The 15,662-nt window shown below is 40.3% G+C and overlaps 1 protein-coding gene across 1 annotated transcript; it reads left to right on the top strand.

Annotated features, from left to right (window-relative positions):
- Nucleotides 1–7,963: 7,963 nt before the first annotated feature.
- RASSF3 (Ras association (RalGDS/AF-6) domain family member 3) lies at nucleotides 7,964–11,732 on the top strand (the record flags this gene model as incomplete). Its single annotated transcript, XM_009078571.1, has 4 exons — nucleotides 7,964–8,071; nucleotides 9,394–9,661; nucleotides 10,737–10,852; nucleotides 11,252–11,732. Coding segments are annotated over 4 exons (642 nt in total), but the record flags the coding sequence as incomplete, so codon positions are not given.
- Nucleotides 11,733–15,662: the final 3,930 nt, after the last annotated feature.

Here is a 15,662-nt window from a genome sequence, read left to right as displayed (position 1 = left end):
GTATATTTTACTGTAGATACCAGTGATTGCTTACAACTTTTAACATCCCTCCCAAGGTTATTGTTGTGGGCTTTTGAGGTCTTTAAAATGTAGACATTCTTTGAAAAATACATAGTTGTACTTTCTAAATTTTGTGGGGTTTTGCGACGCGTGTATGGTAGAGGAGGGCTTTTTCCCTTCAGAAAAGTTTTAAATATGAGACCGGTGCCAGGTTGACAGAGATAGTAGCTCTCTGAATTTTTTTAGGGAACTGTATGTTCTTCAAACAAAGAATTCTCCCTGCTCCTCACCCTCTCCCATCCCCATGACCAGTATTTGCTTGAGAAGATTGGGCATCTTTCTAAACAGCATTTTCATTGCAGTGTCCATGATAAGGGAAAACTGTCAGGGTTGCTCTCTATCCAAAGATCTAATGCATTGCATGATGTTTCCTAGATGAGAATTGTTACTGTGCATTTTTGAGGTTGATGCTTCTTTCTTTTAAGTGGAACAAATCCAAACTAAAGTGGCTTGGTTGGTGGGACTGTGACCTTGTGCAGGCTCACCACATTTTCATCTAACACGAGCCCTAAGGTTGGGCCTGGTCATGAAGTTGTTGCCTTTTCTCAATACAGGCAGGTTTTGTCAGAAGGCTTAAAAAATTATTTGGTGACACAATCTTTGAAGTACTCATCCAATCCAGGAAGGGAATGTTGCTGTAAAGATAAAATGGTGCTTGACGCACTTGGCGAAAGCTGGCACATCCCCCAGCTTCTGCAGAGACAAGGCCCATGACTAAGCTTGCTTGGCTTAGAGGCTGTGAATTTTGTGCCTGCAGTAAGCACAGGGGGAAGACTGCACGCCTTGGCCTGGCATGGGGCTTGCTATTCCCCCTGCACTGTGCTTCCCCAGAACAGCTGGTTGGTTTCCAATACCAATTTTAATGTACAATGTAGATAGCTGTATTTGAATACTTGGAAGGTTGTCATTGCATGCAACCTCCTCCTGCACTCTGTTGGATGGAGTGTGTTGGATTCTTGCATTGCAGGGTCACATACAAATACTGTGCAGTAATAATCCAGAGCCCTAATATTACTTAATTGTTTGATCACTGCTTGTGTTGATGGTCTGGAACCCAGGCTGTACTTAAATCTTCAAGACATACTAATTCATTTTCAACACAATACCTGTATAAGCTTGTTTCCTAACTGTCTGTTAAAAGCTTGGTTTTGTTGTACAGGTCACAGAGGCTGATAATCCCTTTTACTTCATTATGTGCTTAATAGCCAGCAGTTAAAACTCACTCTTTCTGTAGAGGAGACCCGAAGGAGATTATTTACTGTTTGTGATGTTTCTTACATCTAGTTTTACTGAAATTTGCAAAATTGAAATAGCTATGAAATGTTACTTGTATCATATAATTTTTTTTAAATATGTCGTAATATGGAGGGGAAAAACACAGATCTGTGTAAAAACTGTTGTATCTTTGGGGACAGAAACTAATGCTAAGCCTCAGATACTATTATTCGTACAGCTGGGTTTCACTTTAAACAGATGGCTGTTTTTTTAAAACTGGGTTGCATGCCAGTAGTTAAAGTACAGCCATGTAGGGTATGACAGGGTTTGAAACTAGGGGTTTTCAGAAGTGAGGTCATGATAAACGTGAGTGAAACTTAAGCAGCAATATTAATATCACCAACAAGTAGATTTCTTTTTCTAGCCTTCCTTTCACAATGCCTGAACATCAACTATGTTTGTTTTGCCTGTTTGAAGGAAAATAATTTGTTGAAAGGAATAAAGGGAAGTTAGAGTTCTGCTTTTGTTTCTCTGCTGCTTGAAAATATTCACCATATAAACATCCGAGTGTTTACATCAGAGGGGTCAGGCAGGAGCCCTAATGCTTTACCCTTTCTCCTTCAGTGCTTTCATTTGCATGCCAAGCCACGCGGTGTGGTGGTACTTGGGAAAAGCTAAAAATAATCTGAAAGTAACAAGTGTTTATTTATTAACTGTAATGCCTATACCTTGTAAAATTATGCTAAAATTATAAACTGCGGTCGTTGCATGGGGATTTCTTTAACCACAATGGCAGAGCCCTGGAATGGAGAATACTTTGCATCACAGATACCTTAGGTAAAGACTTTTCATAGACCTATAGCGTACAGATTTATAAACAAAGAGCACCTAAACGTCTGGTGCACCTATGTCACAAATCCCAGGAAGTCACCCGTCTGTAAAACAATTGAGAAGATGGGGCAGCTACCTTAGGAAAGACTAAGGAGCTCAAGGCTCCTCACTTTGGAGAAGAAAAAAATGAGGTGTCTGTGATCGTGGTTTACAAAATCGCAGAAGTGAATGTGAAACTCTGGTTCACCCGGTCCTGCTGTATTAGGACTAAGAGACACACAGGGTATTTAATAGAGGATCAGCTTAAAGCAGATGGCAGTACTTCTTCACACTGCAGACATGAATTTCTGGAACTTGCTGCTGCAGGAGGGTGTAGGGCTGGGCAGTATTGTCAGGTTCGAAAAGAGCTTATGTGCATGCATAGGCACCAGGCCCATAAATGGACACTGAACAGGCTGGGAAGGGAGGTGGCCACTGAATTCCTGCTACAGCACTTGTGGATGCCAGCAGAGAGGCTGCAGCAAAGGCTCACGTGCTCACTCAAAATAGCCGTTGTTTTTGTTGCTGTCGAAGGCAGAATGTCAGGCTGGGTGCACCATACACCTGATCTGTGAGGGTGCCACTTCTCTTGCTCCCTCAGGAGGATGTGATAAAGGCTGTTCTGGAACTCACTCTGACTGTCAGGATTATTATTTAAGACTCAGGTCAGCCAAACCCACTTAGAGAAACAAATCTTTTTCTAAAAAAGAGACTGCTTCCTTACCTTGGTGCCACTGTGGAGCTGGATCACACCGAGTGCAGAAAGCAAAAGGTATTAAAAGAAGATACAGAGATTACTCTGCCCACATCCATTCTGTCAGAAAATTCCCCTTCCCCTGACCCAGAGACCAACCTCTTAAAAATTGGCTTGAGTTCCCGCAGGTCTTCGGTTCTTCAGACTTCTTATGAAGATACTTTATGTTCCTGGGATAGGTTTAACCTTTCATCCATTATATTTCCTTTTTCAAGCTGAGATATGAAGCGGATCTTGGTTCCCCATTCCTCAAAAGATGTTAATTTCTAGAAGTCTTGTGAAAATGGGAGGTTGGATAGAAGAGAGAAACTTTCTTGTATCCTTCCATAAATAGAAGACTGCAGTAGCAGTTTAGGGAAGCCATGCATCTGACTCAAGGCAAGGATCCTCAGGAAGGATGTGTTTTCCTTCATGGTTTTGAAGTTTTCTTTGTGGAACTGTTTCTCAGCCTGATCCCATAGCAGCTTGCTAGCTGTTGAGTTTATTAGCTTTCTTACTGCATGCAGGACTAAGGTTTGGCAGCAACCGTGAGACACTGACTTCCATAAAGTCCCCCAGTGATGTGGTTCTTCTTTTCTGGAATCACAACTTGATTTGCAGTTCACTTTAATTACAATTTGTGCAGTTTTAGTTGTATTTCTTGTGGATTCATGCTGAGCTAGTCTCAGCTAGGGCTTTGCACTGAGCATAAATGTTAAAAAGACAGTGCAGTTTCTCCAAACATCTGTGCTACAGTAAATGAGATGAACGTGGGGGGTGGAGGTGATAAAGAAAAAACATCTGCACTTTTTGTTGAGGGGAAGCTCAACTGTGAAGTGGCATTGCATCATGAGTTCAAATGAAAGACCAACTATTCCCCTTGGGAAAATGAAAGCACTTGCCTCATTTCCCTCTCACTGGCAGCTGTTGCTTAGGAATTTCATTTGAGAATGAAACGCTGCTCTCCTTAACCTGAGAAATGGTTTTAATACAAATACCTGCTGATGGTGTGCACTGCAAGTCTTCCTAAGTTAATAGTTCTGACTAGAAATAGTGTTTTGGACCCAGATACATCAGCTGTACGGATTCTGATATATTCAGCTGTCTCCTTGAGATTGGTTTTTATCTTTCACATCTGTGCTGGGCTGAGGAAGTAGCAGATTACATGAGGAGCAGGGAATGGAGGGAGACCAGGAGCTCTGATGAGGAAAACACTTAATTGGGCCCTGTGGGAGGAGAAAGGGGTGATGATATGGCAGACATTATGGAGAATGTAATTTGACTAAGTGATATAAGAGTCACACCTTCAATTCTATGTGCATATATATATTTAAATAATTTTTTAAAACAAAAATAACGTTGAAATGTTTGTGCATTGTTTGATAGAGAAAGGTAATTTTTTAACACTAGCACCCAGAAGTGTCATTGTTAGGCCCAGCAACATCTAGGTCTTGTCTGGCAAAAGAAGACACAGTGTGAACTACTCTGCTGGCGATGCTTATACTTCACTCTGCTGCTGTGACATATGCAAGGATTTGTGGTTAGGAAACTCATCCCCAGGCCTAACCTTTGAAGAAAGGTTTCACAATTCCCAGCATACGCTGGGAGGTGTACACGCTGGGTGTTCTGGAGGGACTTGGAGATTAATCAGCTGCATCTGAATCAGCCTAGAGATGAATCATGTTTCCCTTGTGTCTGAGCAGTGCCCTGGCTTCAAGAAGCTGTGACAAATCTCACCTCCAAACTGCCCTTTCTCCTTTGTTTAAAACAGCTGACCTGGGAGTAATTGCTTTCCCACCCTGGGCAGGTGTGGCTTCAACCACTTGGAGGCCACTTCCAGAGCAAGCACATTGTAAAACATGGTAAAGATTACTGCTGTTACTCTGCTGTTGTATTGGATGACTCAAGGTCTTCGCAGGTAATGAATTTACCTGCTGAGATAAAAAAGTGGAATTTGATCTGCCAGACCAAAGCAGAGTTAGCAGAGGACTTTTCTTTTAGTGGGTCCTGCTATGAAGGATGTGTTATTTCCTGTGGGTAATGAGTTTGCCAAGGCTTCCTCTGGCCACCTAAGTATGCTGGTCAAAGACTTCCTTATTTTAACTTTAAACATGGCTTGGCAAAGCTGTATACTGAGAACAACTTGGGGGGAAAAACTAACATCTTGTCAGCTTCTCTTTGCACATTGGTTACCTACAATTAGGAAAATTAAAATACACAGGGGCCTCAGATTTGTGTGTGCTACTTAATGATACTAAGAGCAGCTGACCCAGTGAATCATGCTGGGCTGAGGCTTTCTTGTTCATAATAAACCCAGGAGGTGTTCCATCACTGGCTTTCTCTTGACAGCAGTCATGTGGGATTTACTGCCTCTGCAGACTATGTGACAGCAATGTGATTTTTCTGATGGTGTCTAGATAGTGAGGAGTTTGGTTGGCTGAAGTAACATGCCCTGATGTGTAAGTAGTTGGAATGTTTAGAGCTTTTATTTGGTTGTAGGAGGGTATCTCTAGATTAATTCATGACGATCTCAGGTTTAGGTTTCCAGTGGCATTGAGTTATGTTTCCTCTCCTGGGACAGTTATCTTCCACTGCTCACTGTGATTTTGATGGTCAAGGATGGTGGACTGGAATGAAAATGATTGAAGTGAACAGCATTTTTGCCTGTTATGTATAGTATTTTTCTTGAATGATTTTGGGTCTATTTGTTAATGTTTTAATCCCAGTAGTCCTTTGTTGTATTCAGTTCATAGGTTTACACAATGTATGTTCTGTTAAAGTTACTTGAGGCAAAGGCTTTGGGTGTTTAGAAAATAAATTATAGCTACATTTGTTGGCAGTACACTACAGAAGGAGGTAATACCAGCTTTTGCGTAAACACAGGTGTGTTTTCTGTGTGCTGAATGAAGCTTTGCCAAAATTGCCTGGACTCTACTGCCAGTGCAAGAAGGCGGAAATTCCTGTGGTATGTTCAGCTTAGGGACTCATGTCTAGCTCAGCTGAGGGAATGACAGCTGCCTGGACCCACAGCTCTGTAGCAGAGCCACACCTGGGAAGGCTGACTACAAAGCACCACCAGAGCAAGTCTATTGGGAGTTAAGCTTGCTTGGGTGCTGTGTTTGGGTTTTGCTCATCATACCTGGTTCCGTGGCAATCCCCAGGACTAGAGTGATCTCACGGAGTTGTGTCTTTCCTAATTAGACCAAATTTCTGTCACTTGAGCAGAAAAATGTGTCTTCATGGGAGAACAGAAATGTATATGAAAAATCTCCTGTATGAAAATAGGAGGAAGTTTCTTGCTGTCTGTTCATACTTACTAATTTACCAAGTGTTTTTTCTCTCTCTCTTTTTTTTAATAACACATACAGGTTGTTTCCTAGCTGTCAACCTTGAGAACTTTATCCTATGCCTTTGCCATTTAATACAATAGGTTCTTTTTGACATCTACAGTTCTTGAAAGTCCCTTTTGTGAGATTAAACCTTGATGTGCACAGAAGTTAATGTGAAGTGGGTTTTTTGTTTCGGGGTTTTTTTTTGTTTGGTTGGTTTGTTTTCTTAAAGGTTGAGCTTTCAACATAGGAAAGGTGAGTTTTTTCCTCTTTCCTGGTCAGTGTTTTCTCTTGATGATAGTGGATATTGTGGATGACTTCAGTAATCATGGTGACAATCGTCTAATCAGAACTAATAGGAGAGTTGTATTTCACTGGTGTTCCTTTTTAGATCAGCTTCCTGATGCGTGAAATAAAGGTTTGTTCTATGTGTTATGCAAGAAATCAGTATCTGAGCCCAGATCAGAATTCAAGGTTTCTGGCTTCTAGTTCTCCATGCAGACCACACCTTTCTTTTTATAGCTATGGGAAAATAGTCTGCTCCAGCATGTCATTTAGTGAAATGCCATATAGGAAAAGCAAAACTAAGCCCAGAAGAGCTAAAAGTAGCTGGTTTTAAGTTAGGAGACAGAAAAAGTTCTGTGGATTTTTTTCTGGCAAAGGGAAGCTTACAGTGCCACAGCAGATGTGCATGTTTGGGGTTGTTTCTGGCAAACTGAAGTGCCTGCAAAGGTGTGTACTGAGTGGTGTCCAATAGACTGTGGTACAGGACTGGCCACTGAAGTCAGGGAAACCCTTTCTCAGGATAAGCTCTGCTGGGATGTGCTTGTGAGGGCAGATGGAACACTGTGACTCAGCAGTCTGTCCATACACTGAATGTGTTCAGATGTTCCCTGAAAGCATCAAGGTTCTTCAAAGCTGCTCCCTCGCTAAATGAAGCCTTAAATTGTTAAAGCTGAGAGCTGAAACTCTTTCATACTATATATGGCATTTGTGCTAGTGGTAGAAACCAAAGTGTATTTATAACACTAGTTTGCTGCAGGAATACGGATTGGGAACAAATGTTCATTCAGAAAAAATCCAGTTCTAGGGATTTATTTTACTGCTGCATGTAAAATCCATATCAACCTCATAAAAGCAGGAGTTGAAAAATCTTAATAGGGCCTTCCCTATGGAAAAAAACCCATGAAATTGGTCTAACACTATATGTCTGGAGAGTTACATGTGATGGTTCACGCAGTAGGCAGTGACCCTGTGCGTGACATACTGTCTGCTGTGCTGGAATGCAGGGATGCTCTGCTGTTGTTGGCTGTGTCACTGCTTAGTATGTGCTGCTATTTTCATATGTACTCCTCAGTTGTTTGCAAATACCTATTTGTGCCCAAAGTAATATTTAATGAAAATTGTAACAGTATTCTTAACAGTATTGTATGGTATTGACATGAGCAAATCAAGCCATAAACACTGAGCTGAGCTGTTTTGCATACTGCTGCAGAGGAATTTGAATGAAAACAGTTGGCAAGAAAAGGGCACAAGTGTCTCCGGGCGTGTTGATTTAACCATCTCCCTTCAGTCCAAGTGTTCTGTTTGATTTGCTCTATGTGTTAATCCTTTCTGTTGCTGTACGGCTTATTGCTGTTATGTTGAGCCCCTGTGGAATAATTACCATTTGGACTAAGAATGTTCATGTCCAAAATAATAAAATAATTGATTTTTATTTTGTTTTTTAAAACTGCTGTCTCTGTTGTTTTTGAAGGATGTTCAGAAGGAGAGAGAACCTGATGTTTATCTCAGTAAAGAAGAAATTAAAGAGAAGATAGAAAGCTATAATTCATCTGTCACTGATAAATTAAAGATGACCTTGGTAAGTTTTGCATAGAATTCTTGTAATTTTTAATAGGAGCAGTTGAACTATAACTTCGTAGCACCTTGTGAGGCTTTTTAATCTCAGCATCTTACATACAAAACCATCTCTGTTTTAATGACTTTGTAAGAGGCATTTCCTTAGGTCTGGAAATTAAATCTCATGTCTGAAATGGTTTTATCCACATAATTTTTCTATATGAATCAAAACAAAATGTAGTAAAAACAAATTGGTGTAATTTGAAATGTATTTAAGATAAACTGTCAGTTGACACCAAGATACAAATTCATCAGATGAAAACCCTGAGATGTAAACAATGAAGATATATTTATCTTGTTTGTGTAGATAAAATTTTGCCAGGTATCTCTCTGATAAAGATACTCAACCAATGAGAAAAGCTAAGCTTGCGATATTTATTATAGGAGACTTAATTTTCAGAGTAGTTGTATAGGTTTTCCCCATGAGGAGACTTCTTCCCCTGCACCCAGAACATGGACAACACAGACTGGAATGTATAAGACTTCTTGTTTCCAAGGATTGTGAACCAGGGCTAATGCTCAGTCCAGCCTACTGAAGACCATACTAAAAAAATTCGTATCTATCTGCTCAGCAAGCTGTTATTCAAGTTGTTATGCTGTCCAGATTTTCTAATACATGATGTATTCCTGTGGGTGTATATGGAACTTTTGAAATTCCATTATATCCTAAATCATATGACTATGTATGAAAAAGATTCTTGTTACGCATTTGCATGTGGATCAGGACTTATGCCTAAAACCTTGCCAAAGAAGGTTTAATCAGTTTTGCTATTCTGTCTTTCAGAAGCAACATCAACATGTTAATTAGATTGGCATTTATTCTGTTTTTATTTTTAATTGCAACAGGATTTGAGCATCCGAGTGCCTTAGACTAAGTTGACAAACACAGCTAAAATGTGGGAGATAATTTCTGTATTTCCACATAAAATCTGTTGTTAAAGATGTCTGTTTATGGTCTTTTTCACTTCATAGTTCTCTCCTAATGTGAAACTTATCACTAGTTTGTAGTTCATTTAGCTTGATGAGGTCCTAATATTCTTTGAACTCAATAATTATTAATAAGAAAATTAACGTTCAATAGTTATTAATAAAAATATTCAGCAGATATGGCAGAAAGAATAAATGTCTGAATTACAGAAACAATGTCTTTCCCGTGAGGGATGCAGTGATGTTTAAATTGTGTTCACTACAAACACTTTTACCTGCCTGTTGTAACAGTGGCACTGCTGTGTCACCCGTGGTCATGGCTGTTTTTAACAGTTCAATGCTTTCTTCCTGTTGCAGAATGCGAATGGGGTTTACACTGGCTTCATCAAAGTCCAGATGGAACTATGCAGACCGATCACTGTGCAGTCATCCCAGAGCCAGGGCAGTTGTGCTCCCAGCTGCAATCAAACTGCTTTTTACTTGCCCGACGGCTGCGTGAATACCCTTCACATCAGCAGCACCAATACTGTTCGTGAAGTTATTGAGGCCTTGCTCAAAAAGTTCTTTGTGACTGACAACCCTGCGAAGTTTGCACTTTATAAGCGCTGTCACAAGGAAGATCAAGGTATTGGCTCAGCTTGTGGCATTTTGGTAGTGGAGGGAGTTGTGCTAAATGTTCCCATCTGCAAAAGCAGAAGGGATTTGAGATTGGTCTCTCACACTCTAGTAATATTTGAAATAATCAAGGTGGAAGAACTCAGATAAGTGGAGATGACAATCTTGCTATCTTTTTTCCTTATGAAAAGTGGCATGTGGAAGGATTTACACAGATCTCCTGTGCCTTGCAGTCCATTTAATTTTATTTTATGTGCCCCCTTATCAGGCTCTGCACTTCAGCTAGTCTGATACACTGCAGAGTTGGGAGATTGAGTTACAGGACAGATTTCTAAAAAGAGAAACCCTGGTGTCTGTGATGCCTGAGGTCCTTGCACTAGCTTACAGCTCTCAAGGTGATGAGCATCACAGGCACAGGTGTTCTGTTCATATGTGTTAGTTACTGTGCATGGCTCTCCCAGTGCACTGGCTGCTGCTAGGAGTTTGTTGTATGTTGGTATGGGAAATACCAGAAGATGGGAAAGGTGTTTTGTTTTGGTTTTTTTTAGGAAAAAGTATGTTTTGCCAATGTTGTGTTCTTGCACTTAGAATCTGCCTTCTTCCATGGACATTGAGAGTAGCGTCAAGAGTTCAGATGTTTCTGGCTGTCAGTCACACCACCTGTGTCAGCAGGCACTTGTCTTTTAGACTTCGTGAGATTTTAAGTGGAAAAGGTACCAGAATGGTGATACTGGTACCATCAGCTCTCATGTCTTAAATGGTTAGATGTTGCAACAGATCTGTGTTGGTTTTTTGTGTTTTGTTTTGGTTTTTCTTGCCCTGCATGTACATAGATGGTTTCCTGTGTTGACTGGAGGCCATTTCATTCCTATGTGAATGCAGTGCTGCAGTGTCACCTGCTGAGTTCCTCCCTAAGACTCAGTCACTCAAAACCAGGACGTAGACTAATACATACAGTGTGTACATGTTGTGGCTGCAGACATGTATCTCTGAAATTTTCTAGCATTAGCTAGTGTTAGGCATTCAAACTGGCTTGAAACATCGTTAGTAAAGATGATAATTACTATAATCTTTTTCTTCTGCAGTTTATACATGCAAGCTGTCAGACAGAGAACATCCCCTCTACCTGCGCCTGGTGGCAGGCCCCAGAACAGAAATGCTCAGCTTTGTTCTACATGAGCATGAAACTGGAGAAGTCATGGTATGTCACACGTTGCTGGTTTGCTGTGTTTGTGCAGCTTCATAGATGAGTGAGCTTCTGCTTGATGTGCTGACAAGTAGATCTGTATTTTGGAAGCAGGTTTGGGTTGGTTTTGGTGGTGTGTTGTTGTTTATTATTTTTTTGTTAATTTACTTTGTTCCTTTTGTAAACGTTTCATTTGTGGTTAGACTGACCTGATGTTACTTGCAGAACAAAAAACAGTTTAAAAGAGGAAATCATTTTCAGATTCCCAAAGATTTTTCAAGGAGAGTGCCCAGTAGTGTTTCAATTTGAAATTGTTTGGAGTGTCTGAGGTTTAAAAAACACTGTATCTATGAATGATTCGTGTATTTTCTGTTCATCTTATCCATTCTTAGAATTCTCTTTTTGTCTTTCCAGTGGGAAGCTTTTAGTATTCCTGAACTGCAAAACTTCTTGCGTATACTGGACAAAGAGGAAAACGACCAACTGCAAAGCCTCAAGAGCCGTTACGCAGCTTACAGAGGCAAACTTGAAGAAGCCCTTTGTGGGGTGTTGAAACCTGGTTAAAAGGGGCCAAAGGACACTCAGGAAAAACACACGCTACCAAATGTCAGTATAGCATGCCAAACCCAATGTACAAAGAGCAGCAGAGAGTAGTTTTCTTTATTCAGAAGACTGTTTTGTGATGCCAGGGTACCTGAATTTTGCTATAGACTTAGTTCCATAAGCCAGGTCACATAGCATCTTGCACCCACAAGTAAGGGATTCTGCATGTTTGTACATCAGTTTGCAACCCTCTGTGACTGGAGAGTTTTCCAAGTTATCTTGGTGCAAGCTGTGAAACTGTAAGCAATTCTAAGATTTTAATTTTTTTTTCTTCTTTGCTTAATGGTAGCTTTACAAGTAAGAATGTGCAAATTGATGGGTGAAGAAAAATGCTAAAACCATCTAGACAAGAATTAGTTGGAGCACTATATTTGAGATGAAGTTGATTTGCACTACCTTTCTGTTTTCAAATAGTTACTGTATAACTTGTGAGAGAACTGTTATAGATGGAAGGCACATGAGATCTTGTGGTTTGTACTGTGAAATTTGTGGAAGGCGTTCAGGTGGTCTTTCTGGAGAAGAGAAAGTTGAAAAGAGGGTAAGAGTTGAGGGAAGAGAACTCTAATAGCTGATAGAGGAGGACTGGTTTTAAATGGAAACTATTTACACAGAGGAAAGTTAAAATACTAATTCTATAAGGTTAAAGTATTAGGATGTTATAATATTGTGAGTAAGTTTTACGGTTTTTAACTGCATAAATCCACACTGGAAAAGAAATAAAGATAATAGAAACAGTGAGAAGGAATGAGAAGCAGAAGCTAAATAAGAATGGAAATGAGCTGCACATACAAGTCATATTGGAGAAGCTGGTTCCATAAACTCATAGTGAGGTTTGAAAAGTGCAGCAGAGCTAAAAAGCTGCTTACTTGAATTCTTGAACAGTGGTCCATGTCTCAGATAACTCTGTGAGAAATACCTACCTGCCTGGCGAGTGTTCAGACTTAAGCTACAAATACAGATGCATTTGGTCTTAATCGTAAGTCAGATCTTTCCTCTGGCTCAGCAATCCATTTTTAGGCTTAATTTTGAGTTATCATATCTGAAAGACAAAAATAGCTTCCTCTGCTTCTTTGTTTCTTAAAGGCTCACTCAGGCAAGGAAAGTCGATTTTCTTATTTACATTTCCATCTCAGCAGAAAATGAACATTGTCTGTGGTGGTGACTGAGCTCAGCAACTCTTGCTTTTAGTAATTCAGAAGGGGTTTTTTCCCCTGTGGTTTTTAAACTCTTAATTGAAAAACTGATTACCAAATTCTGCAGACTGCCTGCTGATTTACTTGATTTAAAAGTAGGAGAAATGTAGCAAGAAAACTTTTTACTTTAGTGTAAATATAATTGTTGTTCTTTCAGAGTTATTTATCTAAAAAAGCATCTTCAAAAGAAACCAAAGAAATGGTGTGCAATAGAAGCATGAGGCAGATTTGAGTGACGGATATTTTTGTCCTTATCTTGCCAGAGAGGAAGTGAGTTGTGTATTGGGGGGTGGGCAGTGAAGGAGTGCTAACGATTGAAGAGCAGCAGCAGTTGGTGGGCGTTTTAATTCCCTCCGTTCTTAAAGTGGTTGTTTCAAATTCCCAAGGAATTGTTAAAAGTTTGGTGACATCTAATGGATACTGTGTGAAACTCCAAGATGCTTCTGTTCTTCCTCTTAATTTGATGTAATTGTGCCTTTGTTTCCTTTCCTTAGTGAGACTTTTTTTAAATCTTCACAGGTTTTTTTGGTAAAAAATTTGCAAGCTTATGAGACAATCATAATGTTTTAAAGTTTTAAGAGAAATTAAGAGTAGGACTAACTATAAAGTATATATAAGGCATATCTTGTTTGGTTTTTAATTTCACATGTAACATTGTAGTGCATGTGTGAGTTAGTAACATTATCTTCAAGTGAGACACTTTATAATGGTTCAGGGAATGCTTTTGTGTTTTGTTACAATCTGTTTTTCTCGGAATGCAGCAGCATGTTGATGGGTGTTCTGTTAACATCTACTTAAATTATATATCTGCCCAGAGCTATGTAATCATTACATAATTGCTGTCAATATTGAACCATTTGTTGCTTAGATTTAAACACTGAGTTCAAAAGTGGAGTATAAAAGTATGTGAATTTTGATTTTACTTGAACTAAACTATCAGTCTTTTAAGTAGGCACATCTGCATTTACTTTAGCCAAAAACCTCAATCAGTGTTGTATGCACTATGAGTCTTGATTTAGGGTGAAGGGGATGGGGGTGGGGGACCAAAATAAACTTATATTTTAATTTTGTCTTAGTCCACAGTTAATTATTGTGTCATGTGTGTGGGTCATTTTTTTTCTTTCTTGTTCTACACACTGGCAATTACAGAAGCTTTAATTTAAAAGAAATGGTCATGCCTGGTCAATTCTATTTTTAATTTTAGCATCAAATTGACCTGTCAAAGCTTATGTTGCAAAACTGTTGTCATGTCATTGTATGATGGTACCAGAATGATTAAATGACAGGGGGAGGGGGAAATGCAGGGAAACATTAAAATGTATGTCTTTAAATACAAACATTTAAACTATTTATAATTTTGACAAGCTTAGTTTTATTTTTGTAGGGAAGTTTTTGTTACCCTTAAAGTTATTACTGAAATGGCAAAAAAAATAATTGGTGGTTCCATTATTAATTAAAGTTGAAGTTGGCAATACTCAAGTTACATGACGTGTGTTTGGTTTTTCCTTTGCCTGACACTGGTGGTGTGATTTGCTTTGAGGCCAAGTGGATTTCCTTATGCAGCAGCAGTGTCCTATGAGCAGACACAGTGTAAATAAAGGTTTGTGTGGAAGAAGAGACCAGCATGTGCACATGTCCCAGCCATACTTCAATTTTGTCTCCTGATTTTGGTAAAGTATAATACAGAAGAAACTAAACCAATCTATTGTCTCAAATACAACAAGAAAAAAAACCCAAATATTTTGAAATTTACACACATACCTCAAAATCTACCCTTTTGTTCCCACATGTCTGTGCTACTTCTGCCTTATGGTGTTTTACTGGAGGTCTGTCCCAGGCAGCAGTGATGGGCCTTTTACTCCTTTTTGTGTTTAATGACTATTTACTGGTTTCCTCCAGCAATATGTTTAATTTTCTGGTACTTACTCTGTGTTTGTTAAAACCAGTTTAACCTCCCTAGTTGAATTGGCTGCTATGCTGTTTGCTCTGGTCTCTGTGGCATTTCTCCTGGGTGCTGTGGCCCTGGTGCAGGGGAGATGGTAGTGCTCAACCAGTGCCTGGAAAGCTGGTTTATGTGAGAGCTTAGTATGTGCAACAACCACGTTATGACTGTATGCACTTGCTAACACCTGTTAACAGCACATACTCCAGGACTTCTCCAGAGTCAGATGGACAAAAGGCCTTAGAGATACTGGAATCCGCAATGTTGCTCACCACATAAGTAACTGGGCTTGTGTCTCTGCCTACAGCAGTTACGTGCTACTAGAAATACAACTTGGCAAAGGAAACCTCATGGGTTTTAGCTGGTTCAGGAGCAGGATCGTCCAGCTGGAGATGGGAGGAAAGCTGAACATGAGCCAGCAGTGTGCTCAGGTGGCCAAGAAGGCCAATGGCATCCTGGCCTGGATCAGGAACAGTGTGGTCAGCAGGACCAGGGAGGTGATTCTGCCCCTGTACTCGGCACTGGTGAGGCCACACCTTGAGTAGTGTACAGTTTTGGGCCCCTCAGGTCAGGAAGGATATTGAGGTGCTGGAGCAGGTCCAGAGAAGAGCAATGAGGCTGGTGAAGGGACTCGAGCACAAGTGCTATGAGGAGAGGCTGAGGGAGCTGGGGTTGTTTAGCCTGGAGAAGAGGAGGCTCAGGGGAGACCTTATCACCCTCTACAACTCCCTGAAAGGAAGTTGGAGTCAGGTGGGGGTTGGTCTCTTCTCCCAGGCAACCAGCAGTAGGACAAGAGGGCACAGACTCAAGCTCAGCCAGGGGAGGTTTAGGTTGGATATTAGGAAGAGATTTTTTACAGAGAGAGTAATTAGGCATTGGAATGGGCTGCCCAGGGAGGTGGTGAATTCCCCATCCCTGGAGGTTTTCAAGATGAGACTGGATGTGGCACTTAGTGCCATGGTCTAGTAACAACGGTAGGGTTGGACTCGATGATCTTTGAGGTCTTTTCCAACCCGGTTGATTCTATGACTCTTGTGTGCTATGGAGGTGAGAGGTAAACAGCTGGAGTGCTTTTGTTTGCCATTGT

The sequence above is a fragment of the Acanthisitta chloris genome, unplaced genomic scaffold (genome assembly GCF_000695815.1).
Source record: "Acanthisitta chloris isolate BGI_N310 unplaced genomic scaffold, ASM69581v1 scaffold30757, whole genome shotgun sequence".
NCBI classification, from domain to species: domain Eukaryota; kingdom Metazoa; phylum Chordata; class Aves; order Passeriformes; family Acanthisittidae; genus Acanthisitta; species Acanthisitta chloris.
This window is presented reverse-complemented; position numbering and strand designations above follow the sequence as displayed.